The sequence below is a fragment of the Balaenoptera acutorostrata genome, chromosome 1, assembly GCF_949987535.1.
Source record: "Balaenoptera acutorostrata chromosome 1, mBalAcu1.1, whole genome shotgun sequence".
Taxonomy (NCBI): domain Eukaryota; kingdom Metazoa; phylum Chordata; class Mammalia; order Artiodactyla; family Balaenopteridae; genus Balaenoptera; species Balaenoptera acutorostrata.
This window is the reverse complement of record NC_080064.1, coordinates 6,509,874-6,536,825: the sequence shown is the minus strand read 5'-3', so window position 1 is coordinate 6,536,825 and position 26,952 is coordinate 6,509,874. Positions and strand designations below refer to the sequence as shown.

Genomic DNA, 26,952 nt, shown 5'->3' with positions numbered 1-26,952 from the left:
ATCTGAGCACTGATAAGGCATGGGAAGAAATGACAAACGGAGCTGAATAAAAATAATGTTCCTTTTTCTCAGTGAGTGAAGGGTGAACTGCAGAGGAACTTAAATTTTTTTTTTTTTTTAAACAAGAAGAGCAGCAAGGCTGAGGACTCATGCATGTAGTAGTGGAATTTGGTCTGGGCTGAAGATGTGCTCTGGAAGCTGAGGGTTGAAATGTCTGTGCTGCCGTCTTCCCTTCCCGTCTCCGCAGGAGCATGGCGGCCTTTGCGGGGATGTGTGACGGAGGCTCCACGGAAGACGGCTGCGTCGCGGCCTCGCGGGATGACACCACCCTCAACGCGCTGAACACAGTGAGTCCTTTGAAGTTGCGCCGGGTGGGAAGAAAGTTCGTTTTTCCCCTGTGCTGGCGTAGGGAATATGCGATGATCGTGGAGCATGAAGGGGCCTGGTATCTGAGGAGTAAGTACTGTGGTCTGCCGCTGGGATTGAAAGATTTGACTCGTGGTCCTGGTGGTAGGGCTCCATGACCTTGGCCAGCGACGCGGCACCTGCAGATTCACCTCCTGATCTGCGTGTGTGCTTCAGGATCGTGGCGAGCCGCTGCTGAGAGCCTCATGCTGGTGGTTAATCTTCACTGAGAGCTCACCAAGCCGAGGACTAGGACAGGGATCTTACTGAATCCTCCCGACACCGCTCTGAAGGAGGCTCCGTTGTTACCACCATGTGGACACAGGAAATAAGTTGAGAGCAGTTAAGTCACGATCCAAGGTCATACACTCAAGATGTGAATCCAGAGGCCACGCTTTTCCCCTCAATGTATTCGGAAGGGCACGGAGGGAATAGAGAAAAAGCTTGACTTCTTTGAACAAATTTGGTTTTTATAGATTTGGCTTTGGAACCATGTAAACATTTCACATGATTATAAAACAAAATTAAGTTTAAAAAAAATAACAATCCTTAAAAAAATCTAAAGTAAAACATAGCACACGAGCATAATGGTGCTGAGTTGGTTGCGTGACGTCCTGCACGGACACTCATCTGCTTTAATCCTTTGACTCCATAGCAGCTCAGAATAACAAAACTCGAGCGGCTACAAACAGTAGGATTCCTGAAACCTGTTCACTTTTTTTTTTGGACACTCCTTTTTGACCTTGGAGTATATCCTACAGGGCTGTACAGGAAAATTAATGTATCTTAAAGTTCCTTGAAATAATTCTTCTTCTGGGTGTTCACTAATGTGAAATCATCAGATCTGAAGTAATAATGAATTTTTATGGATTTCTGATCTGTTACTAGTCTGCAGGGTTATGTGTACTTACACAGGACATTGAGCATGAGGCTGAGCAGCTCTTCTGATGATTCACTGAGTGTAATGTGAGCGCCCTTTTTGTTTGTCTTTTTCTTGAGAGGTCACTGTAGTTGGAAGGGACTTTCAAAATCATCTGTTCCCATCTCTAAATAGATAAGAATTGGAGGCGTAGAAAGACCACATGACTTGTTTGAATGCCAGCAATGCAAAAAGTTGATAACAGATCCCAATTTAGGGATCTTTCTTGCTTTCGGGGAAGCATGTAGATATCTGAACGACATAGTTGATTTTTATTCCTGGTCTAGTTGTGTTTCTTGAGTATCACATAATGTTATAATAGTCTCATATGTTGGAGGTTGATTCATCTTGCTGCCATGTTCTAAATAAGTGAATGATTTTTCATATTCCCATTTACTTTCTCACCTATTTTATACTTTGAATTTTTGTTGTTATAAGGAATCCTTATTCTGAACATATAGTGATAGAGCCAGAAGGGGCCTTTGAGATTATTTTTACAGATGAGAAAACTGAGACACAGAGATTGATGATACTGCAAACAGTGGCTATGGCAGATGTATGTCTGTGAATTCAAAATACCCTAAAAAATGTGTGTATATTTAAAGTAACTCTTCGATATGAGTTTGTTTTCTGTTGGGTTTTTGTGTAAAAGCTTTATGAAAAAAATTCTCCTTTCATGACTCTGCTGATCAGTTGAATTTTGAATAACAAAGATGTTGCCATATTTAATTAAATGTCTGTTTTTGGCACTTTCCTGAATTTGTCTAATTTATTCTCTCTCTTATTCCAACCCCTCTAAGGATTCTGTAGAACATACTTCTGTACAGAAATAATTCGGGTTATTTTTGCCTGTGATCCTTTGTAGCAAGTTCCTTCTGAAGTTTTCTTAAGCATTGCCAGAGGGTTTTGGTTTTATGAGTTTTTGTTTCTGAGAAGGTACTTTCTCATCATTTGAAAATCTTCCTGCCTAGGTGAGCCCAAGATGGCTCAGGTGTTGGGTTATGCAATATAAGTGCATTTAGCCATCAAAAGACTGAGTTGTGTGCTCATTTTGTGATGAAAAGAAACTTTTAGTGGCTGTTTTAATTTTTAAACTTCATTGTTGTACTGGCTCACAGAAACTGTAGGCACTTTCTTTAATGAGAAGTGGAGTGATTGGAAAAATCTTGAGAGAAGTTAATGTTTATTTTGACTTCCTTGGAGTAAGGGGGTTTTGAGCTATGTTAAGTAATGAAAAGATAAATGCATTGTCATGTGAGAAGTATTTGTTGTTTCTTAGAGTGTAGCATAGAGTCAAAACAAGATTAGGCATTTATCAGCTTAGGAAATAGACACAGGTTTATTCTATTTCCCAGTACAATATAGAAATTTAAAGTATACGGAATCTGCGGTACGGCTACATTAGAGTATGTTTAATATCCCAGTAGGACTATTTGAATTAAAATGCATGTAAATAAATAGTTTAATGTTTAAAACTGTAGTCACTAATAAAACATTTTTAAACTGTTAATTCTTTTTGACAACTATATGTACCTGTTTTAAAATATAAGGTCTTCAGGATTACTTGTTTTGACTTTTTTCTTCATTATTCGCAAATGAGAGTTTTAGTGTGTATTTAAAAAAACTTAACTGGGGTGTAATTTCTGTATAATAAATTGCTCTGGTTTAAAGTATACAATTTGATGAGTTTTTGTAGATGTGTGTGCCAGTGAAACTACTGCAGTGTTCAAAATAGAAATCATTTCCAGCATCTCCAAAAGTTGCCTCATGCCCTTTTATAATCCTTTGCTGCTTCCAGTCTCAGATAACCACTGATATGTTTTCTCTCATTATAGATTAGTTGCATTTTCTAAAATGTTGCATGAATAGAATAATATTGTATGTAATACTTGGGGTCTGGATTCTTTCAGCATAGTAATATTACAATAGATTTATGTTGTTGCATTATCAATAGCGCATTCCTTTTTATTGCTGAGTAGTATTCCAGTGTATGGATATTCATAATATTTTATCCATTCACCTGGTGATGGACATTTTTTTGTTTTCCAAGCTTTTGGCCATTATGAACCTTGTTATGCAAGCCTTTCTGTAGAACATATATTTTCATTTCTCTTGAGTAAATACCTAGCAGTGAAGTTGCAGGAACGTATGTATATGTGCAGGTAGCTTTTTAAGAAACTGTCAAACAGGTTTCCACAGTGGCTGTGCCATTTTACGTTCCCATCAGTAGTGTTAGAATTTCAGTTCTTCAGCATCCCCCACGAGACTTGGTGTTTTCAGTCTTTAAAAGTTTTAGCCATTCTAATGGATGTGGAGTGATAGGTCATTGAGGTTTTCATTTAAATTTCCTGACGGTGATGTTGAGCGTCTTTTCATGTCTTAAAGCCCATTTGTATATCTTCTTTTGTGAAGTATCTTTTGCCCAATTTAAAAAATTGAATTATTTGGCCTTTAGTATGATTTATTTGTAAGAATTTATATTGCAAATACAAGTGCTTTGATACATGTATTGTAAATATTTTCTCCCATACTATGACTTTTTTTTTTTTTTATAATGGTGTGTTTCTAAGAGTAAAATACTTAATTTTGCTGAAGTCTGATGTATCTTTTTCCTTTTATGAAAGTTTCTTTGATCATCCCATGATTACAAAGATTGTTTCTGTGCTTTCTTCTTGAAGTTTTAGTTCTTACGTTTAGACCTGTTGTTCATTTCAAATTAATTTTGCACGTGGTGCAAGGTAGAGGTGAAAGTTCATTCTTTCCTACACAGATGCCAGCTGTTGGAACCACATTTGTTGAAAATAGTCTTTTCTCATTGAATTGCCTTGATGCCTTTATTGAACAAGCACTGATTGTATATGTTTGGGGTTTTTTAAAAATATTCTATTATGTTTAACTGATCTAATATTATATCTATTTTTTTTTACTGGTACTTCAGTATTTTGAATACTGTAGCTTTATAGGAACTCAGGTGGTGTAAGTCTTTCTATTTTGTACTTGTTTTCAAGGTTGCTTTGGCTCTTTTAGGTCATTTGCATTTCCATATAAATTTCAGAATCAGCTTGTCAGTTTCTATTTTAAAAAAGGCTTTGATGGAATTTTGATTGAGATTGCGTTGAATCTGTGGATCTATTTAGGAAGACTTGACATCTTAACAATTTGAATCTTTGAATCCATGAACATGATATAGTATCTCTTCCTTTTTAAAAAAGGTTTCTTTAATTTTTTTGAGTAAGACTTTGCAGTTTTCACTGTACAAGTTTTGTACATATTTTGTAAAATTTATCCCTTACGTAATTATTGTTTGAAGATTCTATTGTTAATAAAATAGTATTTTTAAATTTCATTGTCTACATGTTCATTGATAGGATAGACATACAATCAGTTTTTATGAGTTTACCTTGTATTATTTTATACAAAGAATACACAGTCAACACTAGTAGCTTTCTGGTTGGTTCCTTAGGATTTTCTGTGTGCACGGTCATGTCATCTGCAAATAAAGATAGCTTTACCTCTTTCTGATTTATGTGTTTTATTTCTTTTCTGTGCTTTCTTGCACTTGCTTGAACCTCTAGTACAGTACTGAATAGAAATGATGAGAATGGACATCTTTGCTTTCTTTCTCATCTTAAGGAAAAAACATTCAGTCGTTCAGAGTTAAGTACAATGTAGGATTTTTGTTGTTGTCTAATCAAGCTGAGAATGTTCCCTTTTATTTCTAAGTTTGTTGAGGTTTTTACCATGAATGGCCATTGAATTTCGTCAGATGCTGTTCTTTTTTCCTTTTGTATCTAATGAAATGATCATATGGTTGTTATATACTTTGTTAGTATGGTGAATTATATTGATTCATTTCAAATGTTAAACCAACTGTGCATTCCTAGATTAAATTCTGCTTGGGCATTCTGTACTATTGGATTCAATTTGCTATTATTTTGTTAAAAACTTTTACATTTGTGTTCATGAGGGATAGTGAGCTGTAGTCTTCTTTCTTTGTAGTACCTTTGTCTGGTTTTGATATCAGAGTAATACCAATTTCAGAAATTAGTTGGGAAACATTTCCTCCTACTCTGTTTTTCTCTTAAAGAGTTTGTAAAGGATTGATCTTTTTTCTTTGTTAAATGTTTGATAGAATTGACAGTGAAGCCCTCGGGGACTAAATTTTTTTAATGGAAACTTAACGAGTGTTACTGAAACCAGGTTCGTACTGCTCACCACACAACAGGCCAATAAATCGAGAGAGGAATAGTGACTTTATTCCAGAAGCTGGCAGACCAAGAAGATGTGGACTCGTGTCCCAAAGAACCACCTCACCTGAGTTAGAATTCAGGCTTCTTTTATACCAAAAGGGAGGGGGGTGGGTGGTTGTTGCAGACTTCCTGTTGCCAGAATCCTTTGGTCTTGCAGCTGTCCACATAGATCTGGTCACAATGTTCTCATAAGCCTCCAACAATACAGTTGTCATTTTCTGTTCTGCAACTTTTTACCTCTATATGAATGGGAAAATGTTATACCTTTAAAGGTCAGAGCCTTGAGAACGGGCTATCATATATATTTCAGGCTGTAGGCAACATTCTTTTACAAAGGTGAAGAGCCAGCATGACTCAGCACAGGTAACAGAGCCCTAGTGTTAGAGCTAAAGGTATAGGTCTGATATGGAGTCAGGTTTGTTCTTCTCGATTACAAAAGTACAGATAGACATAGGCCTGTTCAGATTTTATATTTTGTTATGTGTCAGTAGTAATCTATTGATCTCTAAATGTTTTGTTTATTTCATCTGGGATATCAAATTTGTTGGTAAAAATTACGAATTATTTCTGTAGTATCTTTTTATGTCTATAGGAATCTGTAATTTTGACTTTTCATTCTTAATATTGCTAATTTGTTTCATCTTAATCATTCTAAATAGAAGGTTATCAATATTATTGATCTTTTCAGATAGGTAGCATTTGGTTTCATTGATTTTTCTCTGTCTGCTTTCTATTTCATTGATCTCCCAATCTTATTTTTATTATTTCTTTTCTACTTATTTTGGGTTAATTTGATTACTTTTCCCCCTAGCTTCCTAAAATGGGATCTTAGATAACTGATTTTATCACAAATTCTAATTTGTAATTAGACTGGAACATTCTGTTACCATTTTGTTACAAAATTTTTAAAAAAATTTTATGTGTGATTTCTTCTTTTACCCATGCATTGTTTGGAATTAAATTGTTTAATCACCAGGGACTTGGGATTTGTCTCTCCACACCCCCCTCTCTCTCCCCGCCCCCCTCTCTCTCCCTGCCACCCCTCTCTCTCTGCCCTCCCTCTCTCCCCACCCCCTTTCTCCCCACCCCGCCTCCTTCCCTCCCTCCCCCCTCCTTTTGGAATGTTATTGATTTCTAATTTAGTTCTGCTGTGGTCAAAGAGTACCCAGTAAGATTTCAATCTTTTGAAATCTGAGACTTGTTTCTTGGCTCAGCATGTGATTTACCTTGGTGAATGTTCCATGTACACTTGTAATGAACTTATGTTCTGCAGTTGTTAGGTGTACTGTTTTATAATTGTCAGTTTCTTTGAGGTGGTTCATATTATCATTCAGATGTTCTCTGTCCTACTATCTAGTTGTATTGTCAGTTACTCAGAGAGATGTATTAAAGTCTTGTGAATTTGTTTATTTCTCCTTTTAGTTCTGTTAGTTTTTGCTTCATATGTATGGAAATTGTATCATTAGGTACATGAAGGTTTATAATATTTATCTTTCTCCTTTAACCTTTTTGGTGTAACCCTTTTTGTGTCTAGTAGTACTCTTTTGTCATGAACTCAGTTTTGTCTAAAATTAATACAGCTACTCTGGCTTTCTTATGCCTGTTGTCTGCATGTGGTATATCTTCTTCCAGCTTCTTACTTTGTTTTTGTTTTTGTTTTGTTTTGTTTTAAATTATTTATTTATTTATTTATTTATTTATGGCTGTGTTGGGTCTTTGTTTCTGTGCGAGGGCTTTCTCTAGTTGCGGCAAGCGGGGGCCACTCTTCATCGCGGTGCGCGGGCCTCTCACTGTCGTGGCCTCTCTTTTTTTTTTTTTTTTTTTTTTAAAGATTTTATTTTTTTATTGATTAATTGATTGATTGATTGATTGCTATGTTGGGTCTTCGTTTCTGTGCTAGGGCTTTCTCTAGTTGTGGCGAGCGGGAGCCACTCTTCATCACGGTGCGCGGGCCTCTCACTGTCACGGCCTCTCTTGTTGCGGAGCACAGGCTCCAGACGCGCAGGCTCAGTAATTGTGGCTCACGGGCCCAGCCGCTCTGCGGCATGTGGGATCTTCCCAGACCAGGGCTCGAACCTGTGTCCCCTGCATTAGCAGGCAGATTCTCAACCACTGCGCCACCAGGGAAGCCCGTCGTGGCCTCTCTTGTTGCGGAGCACAGGCTCCAGACGCGCAGGCTCAGTAATTGTGGCTCACGGGCCTAGTTGCTCCGCGGCATGTGGAATCTTCCCAGACCAGGGCTCGAACCCGTGTCCCCTGCATTAGCAGGCAGATTCTCAACCACTGCGCCACCAGGGAAGCCCGCAGCTTCTTACTTTGAATCCTGATTTTTTCTTTTATTTAAAGTACCTCTCTTGTGTACTTTAAACTTTTCAGTTGTTTCTTGCTTTTTTATCCAGTCTGGCAAGCTCTACCTTTTGTTTGGAGTGTTTAGTCCATTTTAATGTAGTGCACATGTTTCTCAGGTTGTATAAAACTTGAGCCACATACAGTTGTAATAGCAGAGCTGTCATTGGAGAATCACAGAAGTAGTTAATATATAAATATCTTACTTTCATGGCCACATGATGATACTTTTGATTCAGCAGTGAACTTGCAGACTAGTTAGGTAAACAGTTCTTTGTGTGCTCATTCATGTTAAAATGTATTTCTTATCTTTTTACTTCTTACATAAAAAACAGTTTTATACTGACAGAGAGGAAGAAGATGTAATAAATGTGTTGGCCTCTCTTATTGCAAGAGGAGGGTATTCTTAGTAACCACAGGCATAGTCCTTAATGTGCGTCAGCAAAGATAGGTTTTATTACATTTTACTATTTTAAATTGTGAATACCTGTGAATGCAAAATTGTTTTATTCATAACTTTATGTTATATATATATTAAATAACATTAAAATATGACAAAGCAATGGTGCTGTCTCTGGAATATCTTACATAGAAATGTTTCTGTGTGTGCTGTACCAGGTATATGTTTCTCCAAATGAAATTTTAATTAGGCTTATTGTACACGTTTAGCATATATGTAAATTTTAAGCATAATTGCTATATAACATATAAATGGCCCATATTATTCTAATGGAGTTAATTCAGCCATCTTTAAAGGCGTACATTTATTTGGCCTTTTATAAAATAGACCTTTATATTTATACTTGGAAACTGCCTCAGAGCCCTTTAGTTTGAGACTAGGGTTTTCTGGAAAAATATCATGCTGACTTATTTTTCCTAAATTGATACTGGATTTTATTATTTGAGCTCAAGTATCTTTCCCATTTTCTAAATAAAGTTCAAATTCTGTGACTTTTCCTTCTCAGAAACTTATTTGCATGCTTATGTTTACCTTCTCTTGCGAACACTAAACATATATATTTTCACTATGTATAAGTAAAATTTATAATCATGCAGCAAAGATTTCACCTTTGCCTGGACAGTTTTATTCCCTGAAATATGGATGGCTGTTAGACGTTTGGATTAAGCTTTTTACATATTCAAGAGAGTGTGTATGTGTTTGCTTACTTATTTATGCACACCCACATTTCCTTCAACAAAGGATGAAAGGCCTCCAGTAGCTTAATCGTTAGTTTTTATCTCTGATCTATAAATATCACTATTTGTTAACCATTGAGTATTAATCATCTTTGTTTTCTGCGCTATAGCCCGATGCCTGGTACAGGGTAGAGAGGCACTAAATATTTGTTGAATGATGGAATAAGTAAATCAGATCCAAGTCCAAATCACATTTGATCACCCAGAACTTGTTGTTGTAAAGTTGGCATAGCAGAGTATGCAGATAAGCCTACTCTAAGAATCATTTTCATCTTCCTCTCTTTCATTCTAAAAAATTAAGTCTGTAGAATTTCTGTCAGAGATCTTCTATTTGTTCCTTGTAAATGGACTTCACTAAAGCATCTGGCCCTGGATTAGCTTTGCAGTGCTTCGGACTTTAATGAATGTTGAGTCTGTTCCAGCTCCCAAATAAGGCATTGCCAGGAGGCCCTTTTATGATGCTTTGCCTACGGTATATGGTCAGGGTTCTTCTGAAATTCATTCTACACTCACACCCTTTGCTTAAATTCTTCTCTTTTTACTCTTTCTCCATTAGATTAGTCCCCATTAATTGGTTGTAGGGTGGTGGTTTTTTTGTCTCAGGATTTTGGTTGAAAAGAGTAATAGTTGATAATGCTATATGATTTCTTTTTATGGAAATCCAGTAATTACAAGAACACCTTATTTAAATCAGTCTTGACAAGCACCTTTGCTAGGGTTTTATTTATGTTGTGACAGGATATTGGACTCTACCTCATATTATATTGTTAACGATAGTAGAAGTGAAATTGCTGAAAGAGACCATGTAGTGAAGTTTTCTGGTGTAACCATGACCTTTTCAACTGAGTATCAGCATAATAATATACAAATTTGAGTTTTTATTTATTGTGTTTTGACCAATTAGAAATATTCTGAACTTCTGTTCTGAAAATTTTTTGTTTTAGACATTTATCAATGTGGTTCCCTTTGGTTCTCAGGGGTGGGTGAGGAGATAAAAGGCCACTTACATTATCAGCCTCTGGGAATGGCATCTTCATTACTTACTGTAGTAGTGATTTTATTTTTGATAATTTTTTTAACACAGAAGTCTGGCTGTAAGTTCTTCTGGTCTGTGGTGTTGCCGAATCAGCTCATCACAGTTGTGGCCCCACTTTGCTTTTCAGTGTGAACCACTCACAAGTTTCTTTAGCCATTTCTTTCTTTTATCTCTTTTTAATATAATAGTTTTATTGAAATATAATTCATGTACTATATATTTCACATATTTAAAGTGTACAATTTAATGGCTTTCAGTATATTCAGATTTGTGTTAACTACCGCCACGATCAATTTTAGAACATTTTCACCCCCCAAGGAAACCTGTGCTCATTAGTCACTCCCCATCTCCCATCTCTCCTCACCCCACCCCGGCAGCCATTATTATATTATTGTTATAGTCTGCCTTCCATGTCTATGGATTCCCGTGTTGTGAACATTTCGTTTAAGTGGAATTGTGCAATATGTGGTCTTTTGTAACTGGTTTCTTTCACTGAGGGTAATGTTTCCAATTTTCATCCATGGTGTAGTTTTTATATACGTGTGTGTGTGTGTGTGTGTGTGTGTGTGTGTGTGTGTAACCATTTTTATGTATAACCATTTTATTTCTCCTTCTGGTCAGCTTTGTCTGTATGTATGTCTTAAAATGCGACACCTGCACTAAAGCAACGCTTGTCAGATTTGATCAGCATATGGTGTCAAGGAGTTAACTTCAGTTGTCCCAAAAGCTCACCTCAGTGCAGTCCAAGCCTTCATGAATGTGCACGTCACATTCATTTTTTTCTTGTGTTTTGTCTTTGTCCGGTTTTGTTTCTTTTTTCTTCACATTTTTGCCTTTCCTAAGCCATTTATCTCCCGCTTTCAGCTCTTTGACTGAATTTTCAGCCAGGCAGGGGACTTTAAATTTATCACTGTTATTTTCATTTTGTTAGGTATCAACTATTGGTCAGTTGCCTGATGTCATTAATAACAACAACAATATTAATAATTGTAACAAAATTAAAATGTATTTGTTGGTTGAGTGCTTATATGTTAGGCAGAAGTTTAAGTGCTTTTTATGAATGAATTCATTTCATCTTTATAACAATTCTGTGAGAAAAGTACAGTTATCACCTGCAGATTAATGGCCGCACTCTGTCATATTTATATACACATAATAATTTAAACTTGAGGGTAGTCTAGAATTGAGGCCACTGCCTTACAACAGTCCTCTTGAAATATCCATTGAATCTGCAGTTTGGGGGATTTGCCATTCAGCAAGTTAAAAACCCTTCATGCTGCAGCCTGGCTGTGTATCTCCATCCTTCCTCCTAGGCTCTCAGCAGGGACGGATGAGTGTGATTCAGCTTTTACTTTTGTTTGGCAAAAGTTAGAAGGTTCCTTTGCTAATTTAAGAAATTTCTTTCTCATAGGATTTTTTTCCAAGCTAAATACTGGTAAAATATTTTGAGGTTTACATGGTGTTTTGAAAACTGTCTACTTAACATCAATCAGTTGGAATTTTAACATCTGTGAATCTATATTAAGCATTAATATTGACATAATAAGTATTTAGCAAGTCAGGATAAAAGCCCTTAGCCTTTTTACATCGAAGAAGAGGCTTTAATAAAATCATTCATTCATTTATTTGTTCAGTAATAAACGTGATGGAGTCCCTGCTCTTTGCAAAACCCTAATGGGAGAGCATTTGCTGAAAGTGTTGAAATCTAAGTAAGTGTTTAAATCTTAGAACAAAGTGGGCCCATGAGTTTTGAAAAGGCTCACATATGAACATAACTTCTAAAATGTACTGTAGAATATTAAAATTTATATTTGTCCTAGTATGTGTGTTTCTTATACTAGTTTGAAGTATACTTCGGAATACTTTTTTTTTTATAGCCCTCCTAGATAAATTTTTTTACCCCCAAAGTTTGAAGGTCGGTGTATTAGTTTCCTGTGGCTACTATATAACAAATTACTACAAACTTGGCGACTTAAAACAACAGATTTTATTCTCTCCTAGTTCTGGAGGCCAGAAGTTAGAAATCAGCGTGTCAGTGGGGCCATGCTCCCTCCATCTCCACAGGGGGAGAATCATTCTTTGCCTCTTCCAGCACTGAGTAGCTCCTAGCTCTCCTCCTTTATGGCCACATCTTCCTCTGCTTGTCTTCCCATTGCCATCTTCTCTGTGTGTCTGTGTCTTCTCTGTTCCGTGTTTCCCACTGCCTCTCTTGCATAAGGACGCTGGTCACTGGGTATAGGGCCCGCCTGGGTAATCTAGAATTGTCTCCTCATCTTAAAATCCTTACCTTAATCACCATCACGTCTGTAAAGACCCTTTTTTCAAATAAGGTCACAATCACATGTTCCAGGGATTTGATGCAGATATCTTCTGTTGGTCATTTTTTAGCCTGCCACAGTTGGATTTTACTGTTACACAAAATGTTACTAAAATAAATTATAGTACTTATTTTTAATTTTTTGTAATAGTTTATTTTTACTTCCTTTCCTTTTCTATCAGTTACAATTTATTTAGATTGTGGACTTTATAATATTGAGAGTATAAAAATATTCTAGTAGTGACTGTGATATTTCTGTAACATCTGAGGACATTTGATTTATAAAATACTGTCATATTTGTATTGGCATAAAGTATAGTGTATTTGGCTTTCTTGGTACGAAGAACATTTATTTAAATAACAGAATTGTCATGTATAACCACCATATTGACTCATTTATTCTGACCTGTCAGGTTGCTGAGTATTTCTTCCTTGGCTCCACCCTAGATGGCCCCAGCCTGCCCCAGTCAAGTCGGAGGGCACCTGCCCCTCAGGGCCCCTCGGGGGCAAGGTCTCGTGCTGCTTGTAGGCCCAATCTCTGAGGTGGCCTGGGGTCAGCCCTGGCTACCTTTGAAGCTATTGCTCTTTTAAGTCTCTGCCGTCTGTTCCATTTCCTGTCCTGCAGCGCTGCCCCGACCAGCTCTCTTCTCCAGGAGACGGATTATTCCCCCATAGCCGGTCACTTTCTGGGCTTCTTAAATCACTACACTGACTGCCCGCCCTTGCCCTTCTTGCTGCCCTGTCTGTTGGTTGGCCCGCCTTCTCCCTGCCCATAGTATTGGTTGGGTCGTGTATTCCACCTTACTCAAGTACTTTGGAGTACTACTTATTCAGGGATTTTTGGGAAGGTTGGCTCTTAATTTTCCTCCATTCTGCACCCCACCCCCCCACCCATGTCACAAATGAGGTGTAAGTTTTCATGTGTCTCAAATCAAGTCTACCTTTACTTGATGCCTCTGAGTCATCATTATTGGTGGCCATCACACAAAATCGTGTGCAACTGTGGAGAGTTTCAGGTCTTTGGTTTGCATAATGTTGGGTTGGCCAAAAGGTTCGTTTGGTTTTTTCCATAAGATGACTCTAGTAGCACTTAGTTGTCTTTAACTTCATTCAAAACAATTTTGTTAGATCGTATGTGATAGCTGTCATATTAGTGTGCATTTAAAGAAAGACTTATCAAAATTGGTGAATTTTTGTGTAGCCATTTTAATATTGAAGATGGAAGAAAAAAAAGCAACATTTTTGGCATATTATTCTTTATTATTTCAAGAAAGGTAAAAAACGCAACCCGAACGCAAAAAATGATTTGTGCAGTGTATGGAGAAGGTGCTGTGACTGATCGAACGTGTCAGAAGTGGTTTGCAAAGTTTCGTGCTGGAGATTTCTTGCTGGACGATACCCCGTGGTCAGGTAGACCAGTTGAAGTTGATAGCGATCAAATTGAGACGTTAATTGAGAATAATCAATGTTATACAACGCGGGAGATAGCCGACATACTCAAAATCAAACGTTGAACTTCATTTGCACCAGCTTGATTATGTTAATCACTTTGATGTTTGGGTTCCACGTAAGTTAAGGGAGAAAAACCTTCTTGACCATATTTCTGCATGCCGTTCTCTACCTAAATGTAATGAAAACGTTCCGTTTTTAAAACAAATTGTGATGGGCAATGAAAAGTGGATACTGTGCAATAATGTGGAACGGAAGAGATTGTGGGACAAGCGAAATGAACCACCACCACCAACCACACCAAAGGCTGGTCTTCATCCAGAGAAGGTGATGTGTATATGGTGGGATTGGAAGGGAGTCCTCTATTATGAGCTCCTTCCGGAAAACCAAACGATTAATTCCAACAAGTCTTGCTCCCAATTAGACCAACTGAAAGCAGCACTTGATGAAAGCTTCCAGAATTAGTCAACAGAAAACACATAATCTTCCATCAGGATAACACAAGACCTTGTGTTTCTTTGATGACCAGGCAAAAACTGTTACACCTTGGCTGGGAAGTTCTGATTCATCCGCCGTATTCACCGGACATTGCACCTTCAGATTTCCACTTATTCCGGTCTTTACAAAAAATTTCAGTTCCCTGGAAGACTGTAAAAGGCACCTGGAACAGTTCTTTGCTCAAAAAGATAAAACGTCCTGGGAAGATGGAGTTATGAAGTTGCCTGAAAAATGGCAGAAGGTAGTGGAACAGAAGGGTGGATACGTTGTTCAATAAAGTTCTTGGTGAAAATGAAAAATGTGTCTTTTATGTGTACTTAGAAACCAAAGGCACTTTTTGGCCAACCCAATAGTTTGCCAAGTTTTGGAGTCTTCTACAGTGAGGCTCTCTTGTGCCACTGCTCTGTGTTAAAATCACACAGTCTCTCTCATTTGTTCTTTCAGACCTGGTATTTGACTGGGAAATCCAGAACTGTGAGGAAGCCAGACAGCTAAGGTTCAGGGTGAGGGCTTCGAGGTTCTCCAGGGCCATTGCTGGAGGGCACTACTGTGGTTGCCCAGAGCCTTTTTGCTTATTTTTTAGTCACTAGCTTTGTTCTTGGCTGAGGTTTCTGGATAAAAGAGCAGTCACTCAGAGATGTTCCCAACTCAGTAATCTCACATGCTTTGGTGTATGCCTCTTTGATTTTCTTTGTTCCATTACTTTATCATTGCAACCAAAAAAGCATAGGTGTACTATAGTTTACACAGCCTTAAAATTACTCGTCAAAAATCACTAAGGTTAAGGTTGTTGAGCCCCGTGGATTGGAAGCAGTCATTTCTGCACCTAAATTCTACTGAGTAGGTATTAAAGCACTTTCTGTAAATGTTTTTCCCTTAATACTGATGCAACTGATCTTGAGGTTGTTTTTGTTTATTTATTTTTTTTTAAAATGAACTGTTTGAAGGAATCTGGTTAAAATTGACCCATAGCTGACCTTTCACATGTGCTTTCTAGTTCAGTTTAGCATTTATGAATGGGTTCGCTAATACCTACGTGAGAGGGATAGAACAGTGTTTTTTCTGTCACCCTCTAGGTTAGAGCCTTACTTATTGTTTTTCTGTTTTCAAGGCTGTGAAGATTCTAGGAGTAAGTGAAAAAAAGAGTTTTAATTTCCACTGTGGCCCTGAACAGTTTCTACTTGTGAGCTGAAACAGGTCTTTCTAAACTCACAAATAATTATGATTCCTGAATCTGCCAGTAGTTTTCTCGTTGTGGCCAGAGTTACACTCATTCTGTATCATTAAGCTGAATCTTGTCATTAGTGGATTTGTCTGCTGAGTCCTAAGGAGTCAACCTCCCTTTAGATACACTGGGCTGGCAGCTTAGACCCACGGCAGCCTAACGTTCTTTATGTCCGGTGCCTGGACTCACACACAAAAAGCAGGAGGAAAGATTTTGTTTCTGAGAAGCGAGGTTATATACATGTTAACTGGGTAGATGATTAACTATGCATAATCTCATTTAAAGACCTGTGGCATAAACTATTGCAGCTTTCACAGAGGCCTGAAAATTAACACCAACCTTAATCCCTAAGGTGTAAGTGAAGCCTCTGCAGCAGCTAGTCAGTGTTTGGCCCAGGCAGTTTGGCTATATTGTTCAGTGGCTATATTGTTTATTTATTTTTCTAAAGGAGTGTATAATATTCTTTCCATTTACTCGTTTTTTAAGACTGTTCTTTAGAATTTCACCTTTAAGAAACGTCTATAAAGAGAAAAAATGTTAAACACTGGGAAGTTCCAAAAAAAGACCTTCTTCAGCCCCTCTGTTACCGATGAAGAATCCGGGGGCCTCCAGGCTCCTTTGCCCAGGCGGCTGCTCCTCCAGTGCAGCCTGGTAACTTGCTCCTGAGATTCTCAGCAAGTCACCAGGTTCTCTGTTGTTTCCCTTCTGAATCCTGTCTGTCATCCTGTCTTGTAAGTACTGTAGAATAAAGTTCATTCCTATGGCGCTCTAAAGCTGATTCACTTTCCTTACCACCAGTGCTGTTTCCCGTGACGGTCATCCCGTCCCATCCCTTTTTAGTCGGCTCTCCTTAATGGAACATTTCCTTCTCCAGCAGTCATGCTCAGTGATTACCACATACCTTATTTCATCCTAAACAGTCCTTCAAAATAGGTTCTGTATTCTTCCTTTCTGCAGCCAAGAAAACTGAGGTTTAGAAAAATATTTAACTTGGTTTCTATCACACAGCTGGTGGCAGAACAAGTGTTTGAATCAAAGCCAGGAACCCTGTCCTGTTGAAATTTCACCTCTGCCAAACTCCCAAACCTGTGTCTTTGGCCCAGGAACTCCTCAGCTTCTCCTTTCCAGGTGTTTGTGTTTGTAAAGACAGTAGGCAGATGGTCAGAAATGCCAAGACATTCAGAGTTTGGTTTGTTCTGTATTTTAAAAACACACTGCCCTCAGCTGAAGGGCCAGCATTTGGTGTTTACTTTCTCATCGCCTTGTGGTTGAGGCTCCTGTTCTGTGTGTTTAAAATACCTTCAAAACCACTGTAGCCGGGAGATGGTGACCTGTTCATTTCTGGATACAATATTGTGTGGGAATTAACTGTGAATGAGAAATGATACAATGCTGTATCAGCCATGGGAAACTCGCTTAAAAGTGCAGTGTTATCTAGACATAATACTGCCTACTTTTACTTGCTCCTAGAGTAGTGTTTTTAATTTGGTTGTTGCTCTTCATTAAGTGTAGGCAAGGTTAATCATATTACTCTGTTGATTTTTCACATCTGCTCTGTGGAGTCATCTTGGTTTTTCAGCAGAGCAAATATCACCCCAGTCACTGACACTTTTGTGTTTTTATTATACATTTATTTCATTATTTTGTTTATGTGTGTGTGTTTCCTCTTCTCTGAGCTGCTTGTTTCCTCCTCCTGCCTACCCACCCCGCCCCAGGTTAAGAAAAGCCCTTGAGCTTGCTGTCTCCCTGTGGCTGGAGGAGCCCCCGAGCCCATTGCTCCCACCAGATGGCTGGTTCTAAGCTGCTCCGGTGTAGGTGTTTGGGGCAGGGGCTGAATCTCAGACTTCCTAGGAATGGGGCTTATGTTAGAGTCCTCGCTGTGCTGCTTTCTAGAGAAGTGGCCCCGAGCAAGACACTGAACCTCTCAGTTTGGTTTCCTCATTTTTAGTACTCTTGCCACAAGAGTGGTGTGAGGGATGATGAAATCATGATGACCTAGTAAGTTCCTAGCACATGCAATACTCAAGAAACGTTGGTTCCCCCCTCCCTTCTCCTTTGTGACCCCAGGGACTGGCATAATTCCTGGAACATTGTACTTATTCAGAGAGCGTTGGAGGGGGAGGGTTGGTCCAGCGACAATGTATTTCCTTCTGAAAATTAACTGAATCTTTCCCTCAGCCCTCACTCTCAGCAGTTAAATTCTGTCTTTGCCGCGATCTCTAAAATGTGTGCCCATAGGAGTATTTAGAGAAATTTATCCTCTCCAGTGCTTAAATAGCATTATTTGGAGTGACAGTAGCTGAACAAAAATAAACATTGTGCTTTTAGTCTTAACTCTAGTTTTTAAATGTATACGTGTATCATATTTTGAGCTTGGTACTAGGTCATTGGTGATGGAGGAGTGATTGAAAATATATAGGCATTTGTGAATTACAGATTATGAGAAAATTTTTAAGTTGTGTCTTAGATTTCAGTAAGATTTCTCTCATGTTAGTGAGAAATAATTGAAATAATTAAAACTACATGAAGGATTTTAAGAACTTTTCCAAATTCCACTTTTTTTCCCCGAAGTTATTTTGGCAGTTTATTGTAAATAGTGTATTTTGCAGAGCAAAAGACTTTGAAATCTAATATTATCCTTAATAGACTGCAATTATTTAGTATTTAGCGTGAATGCAATCTAACTCAGGTAGGCTTTTTCTACAGTTATTATAACGGCTGTAATTGCAAAAGGATACTTTAGTAGAAGCTGCCAGATGCAATGCCATTTGATCTAAAAAGGTCACAGTAAAAGGGACATTTGAATTAAGTTATAAATTACAATTGAAGAACAATATTTTGATGTGTGAGACCAGGGATGACAGAGCAGGAGATGTAATTCATGGGTTCATTATAGAACAGAGGTGCCTGACAGCTGAGCCGTGCCAAGAGGAAAATTTATTTGCAACATCACGCAGACAGAAAATGGCAGCTCAGATGAAAAGCCTGAGTAGAAACTTGAAACCTTGTGGTAATACGTGGAGTTTATGCTAATAAGACTGCCCCAGATCCAGCGATGTTTAATGATTGCTGTAATATAAATGAGGTGTTCGGACATGTGCACATTTTCAATCTTATTTAAATTAAGACCTCGCCCTTGCTCTGTAAAATAACACACTTTATAACCAGGCATTAAGGTTGATTCTCTCACCTCCCTGTCCAATATACAGATTTGCTGAAATTTCAGAATTGTTTAGGCAGGAGAGTTAAAGCTTGAAACAAGAATTCCATCCATGGCAGCTTTGAGGAAGGATATAATTTAATGTTTATAGCAGTGCATGAGAAGTTCAATCATGAGTTAATTAAACTGTAGGCAGTCATTAAGTATTATTTATTCTTTCAAGAAGCTTGCCAATAAAGCACTTATATATATTAAATTACAGAAAGTAATAAGCAGGGGATGATTTGTCAGGCTGAGTGAGAGTAGCAGGTTTAACTTGGGCAATTTTGCAGAAATGTGTTTTTCTTCTTGTGGCCTGACCCTTTCTTCCTGCTAATCACAGAGAGGTCAGGGGCTGTCACAGGACACTTGAGGCTACACAGTCCCCAGCACGGTGGGCACCTTGAACGTCCGGGTGTTTGAAGAGTCTCGGGTAAGAGCCGTGTCCCGAAAACATTACTCCCCGTGATGATACCGCTGGACAGTTGATGGTTGTTTGGCATTTCGGGGTATCTTGTCACAGTGTCTCATTTCTGGCTTTTCATGGTCCTTTGACACAGCTGAGGGCTGGTGTCGTCAGGCCCATTTGCCAGACGGAAACCTCAACTCAGCTGGTTTGTGACGAAGCTGCTTAATAGGAATCTGTGCCCTGGCGCAGGCTCTGAGCTGTGTTCTCGAGGCTACAGAAGGCCTTGACTGTGGAGCGGTTCGTGCAGAGGGGGCTGCTGAGCACCTGGAATCTTGGAGTCATTGAGATTTTTATGCAACAGCCAGCTGTGTCCATTTACAGAGGGCGCGGCGTCTTTGGCTCTGTGTGATTCAGTGCTGCAGTTCCTTTGTTGAGCAGAACCAAACTAGGAGTTTTCTTACACAGAAGCTGCTGTTGTTTTCAGAACCATCCCCCTCGGCCCCCCCAGCCAGGTCCACTCTGCTGGTATACTTGGGCCAACTTAGGCGGAGCCGTGTGTAGCATTCGGAGCTGCTCAGGAGCTCTTTGTGGAATGAATGGAAGGAAGGCAGAGTATGTGGTGGGAGCTGCCTGCCTCCCGGGCTGGGACGTTCCACTGGGTCTCAGGGCACCAGAAGGCGTGGCCGAGGAGGGTGGACACCTACTGGGGAAGAGCCACCCTGGACTCCTTCACAATGAACAAACCAAAATCGAAGGGAAGAGCGCAACCTGAGGATTCTGTGGAGTAAGTGTGGGGAACCAGGTGACGGGCTGCTGGAAGACAGCAAAGCAGGGGTAGTTCCATGGTGGAGTCACTTAAAGGGCTAGTGGATTGGTGAAAAATCGCCATTTTGTTATCAGATCCCCCACATACTGACCTGTGGTTTAGGGGAAGATGGCTTTTACTTGTGCATAAGTGCAGACTTGCAGTTCGGTGATGTGGAAGCGGCAGATTTACAAGTGCATGCTTCCCTGATCATCAGATTAAACACACACACATGCACGCACGCACGCACACACATGCACACACAGGCCCTGTGATGATGAATTTGAAAACGGTGGTTTCTGCGGAATGACTTCCTGCTTTAGTGGCTGGCAGGTAGTGGTGATAGTGTAAGATCTAAGTTCTCCTCTTACCAGTAGCTTGTGAAGATTGGAAGCTGATTGAGTAAAGATGCTATATCTTGGTCCCTGCTTTTTGCAGTGATCTTTACCCAGTAGCTCCAAAATGGTACATTCCTCTATACATTAAAATTGCATTTAATCCCAGATTTTCCCAGCCGGGCTTGGCTGCAAAATGGACAGAAAGGTTTATTTATCTTGCTTTAATTGCTCTTCTAAGACCACAAAGTGAAGCTGTAAGACATTTGAGGGTCTTTATTGCAATTTCTTTGAAAAATCTTCTCTAGGGTAATGGTAGAAAATCTTATTCACAATGAAGAACCTTTTACCTTAGCAATATTGGGAAGTCTGCACTGAATTTCCTATATTGATGTATCTGTGTGATTGTGATCAGGTGTTTAAAATTTGAAACACACATGTTTTTCACTGGTTGAGATTATCCCAATTCTTCAGAGCTTGACATGGTATTAGAGGGGAATATTTTCAATGACAATTTTTGGAGATTTGAGATAGCCAGTATTTTGGTAAACTTACCAACTCTAATTTACATGAGGAATACAGTTGAAACAATCAGTTAAGCTCTAGCTCAAACATTATTTTGGCCCCAGTCTGAAGAAAGAAAATCTTCCTAATCATTTAGAAAACAAACCCTTTTTAAGAAGTGCTTTCTTGTGCATGATATGATATGTTAAGGAAGGAGGTGGAACCCAACAACTCAACCCGTTAGGACCCTGGAGTTTGGAGGCGACATTTAGATAGATGTGTCACACTAGAACAGTACTTTAAAGTGATTCTCAGGCCAACGTTTCTGAGGTACGTTACCTGTGTTACTCCCAGCTCTATTCATCCCTAGCACCCCGAATAGTGTCTGGCACAGTTGAGCTCTCAATAAACATTTGTGGAAAGAATGAAGGATATCCTGAACTCCCAGTAGTTTTCCCAAAGTGCTCGAAAGATAATCAACAAAAGAAGCAATATGGGCTGTAACAACTATTAATATGTTAGAAATATATCTTTAGTAAATATGGTTGAAGTATTTCTTTAAAGATGTAAAGCTCTCAGAATTTCTCAGACAAGATTCCTGGAAAGTGGGAGTAAGTGTTTGTACCATTAAGAAGGCAACTGTTTAGAAAGGTTCCTTTGGGTTTCCTGGGAAGGGGGTGTGCCAGAGCCGAACTTTGTACTGGCCTTTATGAATTATCGATAACAGCACAGTAACACCCTAACTTCGTTTGTTCAGTCAGTATTTGTCACTGTTGGCAAGTAATCCCACACCTTTTACTTTTCAAATGTGTTTTTGTATAGGGGTGAGAGAGGTAGACGCTCTGGATATTTATGGAGTTCATAGCACGGAAAGGTCAGGAAGAGGAGTATTTTAAGAGGACAGGCTGACAGTGGATCAAATGAGAGGAGGGAATTACCCATTCTTTAGGTTGCCCCATACATCACAGCAGCTTTCTCAGGGGAAAGTATGATCTGAAAGGTTTGTAAAGGAAGCGTGAATGCTGGGATATGTTTTGGGAAAACATCTTTCTCTACTAAGCACCTCACTAGAAATTTGACTGGGGGCATCGTGCAAGCAGGAGCTAGCCTCTCCAGTAAACCAAACGACCACAAGTTCAGCAAGTCACTCAGAACATTTCTTCCGGTTCATTTAAAGCTCTCCTTGGTTCACCAAAAGGCAGGAATGTCATAGGGATTAATGACTTAACTTCATTCACTTGTTCACTTTTGGAATGAGCCTTATGTTCTTGTGAGTAATTTCCTGTTACCAGCCATATAAGATTTAAATTTTTTTTTCTGTGTCCTGTACCAGAGTTTTAATCAAATTTCATTAATTATTAACGTGAGTAATTATGTGAAACGTAAGTGGTTTTGTTTATAGTTTCACAATTTTTTTTTCTGTCTCTGAAAAGGCTACTCTCTAGAAAATTAATGAAAATTGAGTAGAGACTGCTTCCTTCATTTTTTTTCTCTTTTAAAAATAAATAGCTAACACTCATTTAGCATACTATGTGCCAGGTACCGTTCTAAGCAATTTTACATGTATTTTCTTTTTTTAAATAATTAATTAATTTATTTATTTATTTTTGGCTGCATTGGGTCTTTGCTGCTGTGCACGGGCTTTCTCTAGTTGCGGCAAGCGGAGGCTACTCTTCCTTGTGGTGCGCGGGCTTCTCATTGCAGTGGCTTCTCTTGTTGCAGAGCACAGGGTCTAGGTGTACAGGCTTTAGTAGTTGTGGCTCGCGGGCTCTAGAGCGCAGGCTCAGTAGTTGTGGCGCACGGGCTTCGTTGCTCCGTGGCATGTGGGATCTTCTCGGACCAGGACTCGAACCCATGTTCACTGCATTGGCAGGCGGATTCTTAACCACTGCACCATCAGGGAAGTCCCTACATGTATTTTCTAATGTTGTCCTCACAATAGCCCTAAGAGGTGGATGTTATTATTATACTCATTTTAAAAGATGACAAAATTGAGGACCAAAGAGGATAAGTAATTTGCCCAAGGTCGCACACCTAGTAAGTAGTAGAGCTAGAATTCAAATCCAGATAATCTGGCTCCAAAGTCCATAGTTTTTCATCACTCTCCTTATAATTACCCCATTTACTATAATGACCTCTTATAAAATGTTGTTAATTTGCCATGAGCTTTTTATTAAGAATTTATGATTTGATCAACTTGAATTGATTTCAAAGTGTCACTAACGTGTGCTTTTTAAAAAAATTAAATAGCCGTATAATTTTTCCTTTTATTCAGTTCTGATCCATGCTGTTAAGCTCTCATTACAGATCCTCATTATATTATAGAACTTGGCAAATACCTGCTTGTTCTGGGTATCAGGCGAAGTATGAAATGCTAACTTTATTTTTATTTTATATACTTCTGAAAGGAGGCCAGAGTGGACGGTTTTCAAACATTTGCACATTCTAGTATTTTAGTGTAGTATTTTGTTTATTTAGTATAATATTTATATGTACTATTTTATTTTTAAAATAGTCTAATGATGAATGTCATAAAAATATGTAAGTTAGTATCTAGCATTCATATGCATTACACACACCCCACACAAATAACACTCACCCACACCCACACTCTACCACCACCAAAAGCAGGATTCAGCATTGATCATTGTTATAGGTGTTTCATTTTGTTTTAAGGTAGTTGACTTAATAATTAACTTGTAGCTTGTACTTCCTTGGATAGTCTGGCCTTAAACTGGGGTCCTGTAAAGTGGGAGACTAACTCGGGAAATTTTAATTTTTAATAACTTTTTGTTTTGCTGAACGAGCAATGAAAATGGGTATTTGTGATAATCCCTTCCAATAGCAGTTAAACGGTTAGAAGAGAGACTTGATGTGTATGTCTCAAACTTTTATTTATTTGTTTATTCATCCATCCATCCATACAAACAAACAAGTATTTATCACAGCCTTACTATATGCCCAGCGCTGGGGCTACAGCAGTTGCCAGGAAGGCAATCTGTAGGTTCTCCTTGAAAGTCTTCTGTTAAGGAGGGGAACACAGGGCTCTCTCCTTCGGTTGAGTCTGTAGCTCCTGGCCTACACCTAGGTGATAGTAATTGCTATGACCTGCTAGAACTTTTTATCTTGTATGTGTTGTATCCCCACAGCACATCTCCACTAGTTTGTGAGTTTCTGGAAATAAAAACTGTGACTTACCAGTTAATAAGGTTTGTACTGTATTTGTACTGGGGATTCAGCAAAAGCTGGTGAATTGTTCAAATAAGGGATTGAAGCACTGGTGAAAAGATCAGAATGTCCATTGCATGAGGGCATTTTTGTTCGCTGCTGTATCCCCAGGGTCTGCTGTGTGGCCTGGAACATAATAGGTACTCAGCCAACATCAGGCTTAATGAATTTGAAGGCACTGAGATTTAGATTTGGGTTGAGTCTACCTAAGGACAATAGTTGAAGGCCTTTATTAACTTAAGAAGTATTTCTGTGTATCACCTTATGCTACAGACTGTGTTAGGTACTGGAGATACAGGTCTTAGCCAAAACAGATGCTTGTGTCAGAGAAAGAGATTTGTAAAGGAAAGGCAGATTTCCAATGAGAAATTTGGAGGGACAGCCATAGTTTGGGGAGGTCGACTGAGCAAGTGGATTTTTCTACCTGCTACTTCTCTTCATTGTCTGCAAGTTGAGACTTAGGAACCAGAAGTGGAGAGGGTCACAGGAGCCAAGGCAGGCATATCTTTGCAAGATAGAGAGGGTTCAGGGGTGCCAGGCACTGCCCAGGGTTGAAAAGGATATACAGTGAAAAAAAAGTTCAATAGCTTTGACCAGAGAGAAGTCTGATCCTAAAAGGACCACGTAGATAAACCAGCGTCTTCATGTGTATGTACTGAAAAGTTAGTATGATGTTACATAATTAGATTTAAAGCTTTTATATTTAGGTACTTGAAATTCTTTCTTAGCGAAATTACTACAGTTGAAAGACAAGAAATGCGAATGGGATAGAACATGATCTAGCATGTCTTTAGGTCACTTTGGGGAAAATGGGACAAGAGTAGAGGTCACGTTGGCTGGGTCTGAGTCTAGCTCCACCACGTACTGGCTTAGTATGGTGAGCACCTTTACTTGACCTTTCCATGCCTCAGTCTCCTCATACGCAAAATGGGTGACGATAGTTCCTACCCCGTAAGATTAAGTGAGAGAAGACCTTCCTCATAGGATTAAGAATGGTGTAGAGTTCATGGAATGTACTTAGCAGTAGCCCAGGCCAGATGTTCAATAAATGTCACTGTTACTCTTAATCCTGTTTCTATTACTGCCAGAATGTTCTCTGCCTTTCCTGTTTCCCTTTCGCAGAACAGCTGAATTTGGCGGTGGGTGGGGGTGGTTGGATAAGAATGAATGATCATGCTGGCTAAAATGGCTCTGAGTCTTGTATGCTCGTCTCATGACTCTTCTGTTAGAGTAAATGCAGGGCCCCCCCCCCTTTATTGATTTGCTCTCAGTTCTGTTATTTGGTGCAGTTAGCAAACTAAAATTGTTGTTATTGTTTTAGCTCCATGAAAGTGGTTATGATGCTGGCAAAGCCCTGCAGCGCCTGGTAAAGAAGCCTGTGCCCAAGCTGATTGAGAAGAGCTGGACCGAGGACGAAGTGGTGAGCTTGCGGGGGTGGTGGGTGAGGGATGCTTTGCCTCAGGTCTTGGCGGAGCCGTGCGGGGGTGGGGGGCAGGGGGCGGGGTCTGTCTCGGGTCTGGGGCGTCGGGGGCTTGCCTGTCGCTGTTCTCCTGAGGTCCAGTCGTGGGTGCAGGCTGTCCATGGCATCTGTCAGTCAAGGGAGGGAGCCTTGAAGCCTCATAACTGTATGGAAAGACTTGATTTTAGTAAGCATTGGTTCTGTAGATAATGGGAAAGATTTTCCCGGGTGTCATGGAAAGAGGGAAAAAAATTAATAGTTGCTCTTTAAAAAAATTAGTTTGGGTTGGTTGGTTTGTTTTGGGTGCAAGCTAGCTTTTGATACCTCCCGGTATTAAGACACAATCATTTTAAAACCAGTTGGTACCCAACCTAGAGTAGGGCTGCTATCCCGTTTTTATTGTGTAGGCTGACAGGGTCCCTAACCTGCTGAAGGGCAGTAGTCAAGAGCGGGAAGCGTGGATCTTTCATATTCATCCTGTTCGTATGGCCCATTAAAGAAGGTGGGGAGATAGAAATGTATCCACAAATACAGAGTTTTCAAACCCATGGATTTTATCCCAGCAGAAAGAGTTCTCATGAAGCTACATCCCCCATCTCGTGACTTTGGAAAGGAATTGCTATAAAAGACTGAGAGATTTCTTGTGCTTTTGCAAATAGAGTCTTCAATAGGAACGTCACCGCTTGACATTTGCCATTTAGGTTGAACGAGATTAAGATGAGGGCTGGCACTGATACACACAGCGATTGATTGTAAATTCCTTGCCTGTATGTAAAACTACGCTAAGGAAGACTGTTCAGAAACTGTATGGCTTTCCTGATCCTGCTCTTTCATTTTTCCAGCAGTATCTATCGAAGGCTTATTATGTGCCAGGTGCTGTGTTAGGAGCCATCAAGGGGAACACAAGGCCCCACCTCACGAGGGGAGACCATCTGTAAATCAGTGTATGTCAAGGGGTGAGACGTGGCCTGAGGAAAACAGCAGGGCAGCGAGGATGGGGATGAACTAGGTAGGGGGCTGTCTTTTGTAAGGAGGCTCGGAAACGCCTGGTGAGTACCATTTGAGCAGAGACCTTAGAGAAGCGAGGAGGCGAGCCTTTTGGCTATCGGGGGCCCTAAGGTGAAAGCACGCCTGGCATGGACGAGAAATAGGCAGGAGTGTATCTGAGGGGAGGACGGTAGGAGAGGTGGGGGGCAGGTCAGGGTGGCCTGTGGACCCGCGTTCAGGGCCTTGCTGTTTGCTCTGCACGAGCAGCTTCTGGGCAGAGGGACTCGATCTGCCGATGGGCCTCCGGCTGCTGATTCAAGCGTGGGCCTTGGGGGCTGTCGTGAGAGTCCAGGCCCGAGACTGCCGATGGAGTGGCACAGCAGC

At 39.6% G+C, this 26,952-nt stretch overlaps 1 protein-coding gene across 7 annotated transcripts in view; it reads left to right on the top strand.

Moving 5' to 3' along the window:
* Positions 1-26,952, top strand: part of RERE (arginine-glutamic acid dipeptide repeats) — a 419,003-nt gene that overhangs the window by 298,122 nt on the left and 93,929 nt on the right. For all 7 annotated transcript variants that reach the window (XM_057531191.1, XM_057531176.1, XM_057531184.1 and 4 more), the window contains 2 exons: positions 248-347; positions 25,444-25,542. In XM_057531191.1, coding sequence (XP_057387174.1) covers positions 248-347; positions 25,444-25,542 — 199 coding nt within the window. The remainder of the gene's footprint in view (positions 1-247; positions 348-25,443; positions 25,543-26,952) is intronic.